Source organism: Musa acuminata, chromosome BXJ1-7, assembly GCF_036884655.1.
Source record: "Musa acuminata AAA Group cultivar baxijiao chromosome BXJ1-7, Cavendish_Baxijiao_AAA, whole genome shotgun sequence".
NCBI lineage: Eukaryota > Viridiplantae > Streptophyta > Magnoliopsida > Zingiberales > Musaceae > Musa > Musa acuminata.
Window position 1 is genome coordinate 41284620 of NC_088333.1, and position 7043 is coordinate 41291662.

Sequence of the window (7043 nt, forward strand, 5' to 3'; positions counted from 1 at the left end):
AGCAGATTTACCTTGGCATGGGTCGAGTTTCCTATCTTATATGCCTTGAGAGCTTTTAGCCTTGCACCTCCACAATAACGGATTTCTCATTACGTGTGTCGAGTTTCCCAACTTATGTGTCTTAGGTGTATTTGACCTTATACTTCCGTTGTGGTTGATTTACCTTAATGCAGGTCGAGTCAGACTGATACACCTTGGACACATTTGGCTTCGCATCTCCACCGTGATAGATTTTTTGTTATGCAAGTCGGGTTTTCCGACTCACATCGTTATGGTGAGAAAATATGAAATCTATCATGACAGAGGCATAGAGCCAAATGAGCCCAAGACATGTGAGTTTGGAAACCAGACTTATGCCAAGATAAACCTACCATGGTAAAGGTATAGGGCTAAATAAGCCCGATGCATATGAGTCAGGAAACTGACACTATGGCAGATTTCAAATCCCTTCTCCATCGTGATAAATTTTGGATTTTCCCGTTGTGAGAACGTGAGTCAGGAAACTTGATCGAGACGTGCAACTCGGGAAATATGACCCGCAAGAAGATAAGTGAGTTCGGAAGGTTGAGAGAGGAATGAAAAAGAGATAGAAGGTGGCATGCTCGAGACTTCTCACAATGGATTTCGGTAATTAACTATAGTAGACAATTAATTTATGCGACAGCGATATGGAAACCTCAGGTTGTGATGCATCGTATTAATCTAATTATGGTATTTGGTGGATGTGTCAGATTGACAAAGCGTTTGAATTTGAAATGTAGATCAACGTGTCACAGTGACAGTTGGTATCGTACATGTGTTGGGACAACAAAACAACTGCAAATGATTGAAACCCTCGGTGAGTTGATAAGCTCCTTGGTGCCTTTTGTTCCAATGTAGATGACCGAAGCCCTTCAGTTGGAAGAAGAAAGCCTAGAGGTTCATGGCAATAGTTTATTCTTCTGCACGTCACCTGTTGACTTACTCACTGATACCAGTCATTTGAACAACAAATGCAGGAAGCACATCTCGATTTCCACAGCCACACATGTATTATGTATCATAGTGCCATTTCTAGCGAGTGAGGGTCCCTCGACATCACAGTCGAAAGTACATAAAAGCATAGGCCATAGTATCACACATCAAACATGCAATTTAGTAACTGATGATAGAACCATACGGCACCTATATACGAGGAATTCAGTTGTGAGTAGATGCTTGAAGCAGTCCATCACGGATCTGGTCTGCAACATCACGGACAGAGCCAGGCCCATGAGGTATGAAAACAGCCGAAGATTTGGACTGTGCACCGATCTCCTTCATGGTGTCGAAGTATTGTGTGATTAGGACCATATCCATCACATCCTTTGCTGTGGTGCCTGGTACGTTGACCGAGAAGCCGAGCACACTGTCCCTCAGGCCATCTACGATGGCTTGGCGTTGACGGGCAATACCTAGACCTGACAGATACTTGGCTTCTGCCTCGCCCTCTGCCCGCTTGATTTGGATGATCTTCTCAGCCTCAGCCTTCTCATTCGCTGCCACCCTTAACCTTGCAGCTGAAAAGAGAACACAAACTTGGTTTAGAATCAGGAATGGAACATATGCATCTAAGCTTACTATGATCGCTCCTAAGAAACTGTGATCATCAAAAAGTAACGAGTGCACATTAGTCCAAGAGCTCCGTAGCACCATGAACAAAGGCAGTTATTTTGTGCTGACTGTAACCAGATGTAAAGAAGACTGCAACCTTATTAGTCATCGTTGCTGCATTTGTAATGTGATGATTCTCTTTTGCTTCCATATTTCACAAATACTTAACGATAACTGACCTGCATTGATTTCATTCATTGCTCGTTTGACATGTACGTCTGGTTCAATATCAACAATGAGTGTCTGCACGATTTCATAACCATAAGCTGACATAGCCTTCTCAAGTTCGTTTTCCACTGCCTTTGCAATGTCATTCTTCTGCTCAAAAGCATCATCCAGGTTCAGTTTTGGGACGCTCGCTCTGATTACTGTGAACATGGAAAAGATATTTTTGGTAAAATTGGGAACCATAATTCTGAAGAGAAAAAAGAAATGAAGTACCATGTGTCAATGAAGATGACTAGTCCATGCAGTTGTTTAAATATTCACCTTTTAGCAAACAATACCAGCAAAATGTAGTTTAAATATTCATTATTTTAGTCACTAATACCAGCGAAAACAGGTATGCGGGAGTCACTGCATTGACAGGATCAATATGTTTGCAGCTCTTAAGAACATTTAGGAGGCTTGTTGCTAATGGTTGATTGTCACTCAAAATATTCAAGCCCACTAAAGTTCATTCTGCACTCTACCATTCTCACAAAATCATACTTGATATACAAATAAAAAGGACCATGGTGTAACTTTTGCATTTTTTGAGACATCTACAGAAACAGAGCACTGCAACTACTAGTAGTTACCAAAACCTCCAATAACTGTTCTAATATAGATGACAAGTGGCAGTAGACCTAGCTTTGTTTTGCAAAGTTTTCACAATAAAGAAAATGCTGCAAGTTTACCTGATCCCAAGATCACAAATCTAATGTATACAAAAACATTATCCTGGTCATTGCTTGTGAGTTTGTCAGCCCATTATATAGGAAATAATAAGCTACAGTTAAGCAGATAAACCTTCCTCGTCCCTCACTCTTCTCATATCCTATATGATTTTCTTCATTCACCGTGCTTATTTTTTATTCCAAAAACTCGGAAGTAGATATCCTATATGATTTTCTTCACTCACAGTAATTTCTGTTTTGAAACATGGAAAATAGATATGATGTCAAAAGGGCACTGAAGGAAAATGATTCCATGCTTCAATCCATACTCACTCGTGACCAATCTTGTGCATTCATATCACTATGAGAAATTTATTTGTATGACTGACTTATGTATGAGCATTTGAAAGACCCATTGCTAAAATAATATAGCTACACAAAAGGATGTCACAATGCTTCAAAAGATAACAGATCAATCAACATTTGGTTATTATCAATTTGTTATGCTTTGAATGTGAGAAACAAATACTTAGCATTGATTTCTTTATACCGTCAAACACATAGGCTTGTATTTGAGATCTTGTGTTGCTCAGCTTGTAAAATGCATCACTTGCTTTCTCAGCCAGAGCATGGTACTGTACAGATGCGACAACATTCACAAAAACATTATCCTGCATGTAGCAAACAAATGATGTTCATTTTCTGCATGGTTGCAGCAATAAAAGTGGCATAGTATTGAAGAGATTATTTCTAAAAACAATCATAAAAGTGCTGCTCCAACATACTCCATATCTAATTGTAAAGAACATAGAGATCAATGTTAAGCTCAGAAGGCACCCAATGCATTGAATATAGTGCAAAAGTTAAATAGAAAGATAAACAACTAAAGGTGGAAAAGGAAAGCAAAAGACTGTCATGATTATTGCAAATAAGTAAGTTACAGACCCACAAAACAATAAGGGGTGCAATGATGTGCAATTCATGTCAACAAAATAGTGGCTATAATCCAGAATTTCACTGTGAGCAAATTCGAGAGGAGTCTCAGTCTGGAAAAGCATTAGTTACTTCAACATCTAGACATGATCGGAGGAAAACCTTCATAAAATGTCTGACTGAAAAGGTGCACTGAGAAAAGGAAAGTTGCTACACTCACATACGAGTCATTGCAAAGGACCAAGAACCACATGCATGTATCTAAAATAACACACATAAACTACTTAATAAATTATATGGCAGCATGTATCTAGGTTGCAAATATTAAACCAAGTGTCACCAATAGTATGCATAGAATCCATGGAATCAAGGTTCATCGTACCACAATGTACCGCACGGTATGGGCGGAACATACCAGGACGACAAAAGACCAATACATGCGGTATATCGATACACCCTCATATGTCATATGCCAGTACACTCGGTACAGCACAGTACATATTGTACCGACAGCTGGTCAATACACCGGTACGGACCAGAAAGACGAACCATGCATGGAATAACCTATGCTCTCAAACTTTTCTATAACGATTTTGTTTTGTGGCCTTTCTTGAACAACAAGAATTATAAAGGCTAACAATAAATAATACATGCCTAGATGGCTGATTTGATGGGGATATACATTTCTTATCAAGCATGAAATTTTAGAAGAAATTAGGGGACAACAAGCTTCACGAGAGACTTCACATGACATCAATATGCTAGACTAGCATTAATACTAGACAAATGATGGTAAATGATTTGTTTTAAATGACATGCACAACGATTGCACTTAAAACATAAAAATAGTAAGGAAAAGACCTTTGTTTTTGTTTCACATTTAACATCCAGCTGTTGCAACCTTAGTGAGAGCCGCCCAGAAACTTTTTTCCCAAGGAACCAAGGCATACAATGGCATCCGGGCAGAAGAACATCCTCAAACTTTCCGAATGATTCCTTAATTGCGACAGAAGATTGATCTACTGTCACACAGCAAAGTGCTTGACCCATCGTTTATCGCCTAATATCCCAAATGATGTATTAGTTCAATCATGCAACATGAAATGTCAAAATACCTAATTCTTGTTGCTCATTAGCACCAACAAAGATTCACAATTTCAATTAGCATAAAGGAGTAGATTCAACCTTCCTTACAGCAGAAAAAGGAGTATTAAAAAACAAATACTATTTTATGGTAATTTAGAAAGAAAGATACCTAATTCTTGTTGCTCATTAGCATAAAAAAAGATTCACAATTTCAATTAGCATAAAGGAGTAGATTCAACCTTCCTTACAGCAGAAAAAGGAGTATTAAAAAACAGATACTATTTTATGGTAATTTAGAAAGAAAGATACAAAAACAAATACAGGACTGTACATACTGTCATGCATGGTAATTTAGAGAAATAGAGAAGACAATTTCAGCAAAAGCATACAGTGAGTAACATGGAGATCAACTAGTAGACTTAAGAGTTTGATAAAATAACTTATATAGTATCAGGCTTCACCTTAGAGAAAAAACATATCCAAGAGCTTCCACAAGTAGTTGAGATGAAATAAGAATGCGTGAATTTATATATCATCACGGAGAACCAAAAAATATTCGAGGTTCTGAAATTGTATCTCTGGACACAGTAACATTTTGAGACAAACCATGACTGTATGACAAGCATAAATTTCATCTGCAATCATAATAGAAACTACATACAATTTGATTTGCGATCATAATAGGAGCTATTTCCTGTGCGAAAAATAAGTTTAGTTTTTTATCATACAAGGAATCAGGCAAAATGTTTCCCTAAAGGATTATGACCGTGTTCTCATCGAACACAATGATTGTATAAGTTGTTACAAATTTCAACTTGAAAGACTCCACAGCCAACATTCTAGCAAACAATTTATGAAATGAAAACCATAAATCATAAGGAGATCTTTTTTTTTCTTCGCCAAAATCAAAATCTATTTGGTACCCTGTGAGGACACCTGTGAAGGACAAAATAAAACCTGGAAATACGAGATAAATATGACACAAGATCAAATCGAGATGCCAGAAGATGATGAGAGGTATGCTATCTATCTCCCAACACACATAATAAGATATCTAAAGAAGCAGACAATGGCAATTATTGCCAAGTGGATGCCGCTGTTGGCAACATTATCCTTCACAGTTTCGCTCACAAGGTGGAGCCACACAGTGACTGCATTCGCTTATGATAGAGACCAACTTTTCCTCAATGTCAATATTAGCCACAACAAATATCTCCTATGAGAGAGCATTCAAAATCGTGGCTTTAGACGAAAGGGAGATGCAGAGATAACGAACAGAGAACAATCAAAGTGGTCCCCGTTGCATTCAACTCATCGTACAGAAGCAGATTCATACAATTTAGTATATGTTGCTGTTTTGTCCATATTTAGTTGGAAAGCTTCTGTATGATCACTGTACAAACAAGGATGAGAAGGCCGTAGCGTGGGTTCTGCTTCTCCAAATAATTATGATACTGATAATTGAAAAAGAAACAGTGTGATTCGATACTGGCCTTTGTGTTATTTTTTCGTGGAACTTGACAGAATTATGTAACAATTAACAAAGAGGATGATGGGTTGAGTGGCATTCGAACAAAGCTAAGAAGAAAGAGACAGACATTAAAAACAGTAGCACAGATTCGAAGAGGAGGCAACCTTCATAACACTCTTCTTTCCACCACATTATCCACTAGAAAAGGGCAACAGAAACCTTTTCTAATTCAAAGTACTTTCACTTGCTTGGCACCCATCATCGGAGGTGTCGAATCACGAGAGCAAGGACGTGTCGGTGACTAACACTACCGCACCAATAAGCAACAGAGCGAGGAGGACATGGAAACCCTAAGAAACCACACAAGGAAAGAAAGGAGTAAAAGAAAGCCCAGAGCGACGGGGAGAATCGTCGTCGTCCGAGCACCGGATGGAACCCAAAACGAAGATCGCACGGAAAGGGCTGCAGAAAACTACGCGAAAATCGAAGAAGCATGCCAGCGGGCAGAAGCCTTTCTTTTACACACCTCTCTGTGCGTATGTCGAGAGAAGACGGAGCGTCGCCGCCGTGCGTCCGCGACTCCGTTAGAGACACAGTCAGCCCTCGAGAGACCTTCGCGAGGTTCCGTCTACGCCGAGGGGGTTTCGCAGGTACACCATAAAAGCCGCGGTGCGACGGTGACGGGAAACCGAAAGATCCTGGATCATCTGCTTAGATCAAACAGGAAATACCAAGGAAGTGGGCTCAGCGCCCACCAGTTTGTTGTGGCCGTTTTTTTTATATCTTTTGAGACCTGACGTGTCTCGGGGTTCACCGTGTCCGCTGTTTCAGCTGGAAGGCGGAGGCAACCGGGGCTCAATCGGGCAACGTTGGACGTCAGTCACGCGGAACATACTATGTGTATCGTTTGTGGTTGTAAAAAACAAGGGGAGCATTCACGGATTCCAAGGGCGGTCTTCTTATGCGACGGGGCCTTCTCAGGCAAAGCGGAAACACAAACTTCACATAAACTCCTCCGCCTCCTGCATTAATTAAGTGTAACA

At 39.7% G+C, this 7043-nt stretch overlaps 1 protein-coding gene across 4 annotated transcripts; it reads right to left on the reverse strand.

Annotated features, from left to right (window-relative positions):
- Positions 1-993: 993 nt before the first annotated feature.
- Positions 994-6684, reverse strand: LOC135585286 (hypersensitive-induced response protein-like protein 1). Of its 4 annotated transcripts, none has more exons than XM_065193243.1 (5): positions 6527-6684; positions 4305-4503; positions 3061-3181; positions 1812-2000; positions 994-1538 (listed from the first exon to the last, which is right to left on the reverse strand). In XM_065193243.1, the coding sequence occupies exons 2-5, from the start codon at positions 4491-4493 to the stop codon at positions 1180-1182; spliced, it is 858 nt and encodes a 285-aa protein (XP_065049315.1). In that variant the 5' UTR covers positions 4494-4503; positions 6527-6684; the 3' UTR covers positions 994-1179. The 4 variants fall into 4 exon arrangements, with proteins under 4 accessions (XP_065049315.1, XP_065049319.1, XP_065049316.1 ...); XM_065193247.1 differs by lacking the exon at positions 6527-6684 and adding an exon at positions 6165-6514; XM_065193244.1 differs by lacking the exon at positions 6527-6684 and adding an exon at positions 5487-5642.
- Between the last annotated feature and the right edge of the window lie 359 nt (positions 6685-7043).

What these genes read in the sequence shown, in the direction of transcription:
- LOC135585286 (XM_065193243.1), bottom strand. Translation starts at nt 4,493, where the DNA reads ATGGGTCAAGCACTTTGCTGTGTGACAGTAGATCAATCTTCTGTCGCA. An exon ending in AATGTGAAACAAAAACAAAG is followed by an intron (nt 3,182 to 4,304) that starts GTCTTTTCCTTA and finishes TGCTACATGCAG; the next exon opens with GATAATGTTTTTGTGAATGT. An exon ending in AATGAATGAAATCAATGCAG is followed by an intron (nt 1,539 to 1,811) that starts GTCAGTTATCGT and finishes TTCTCTTTTCAG; the next exon opens with CTGCAAGGTTAAGGGTGGCA.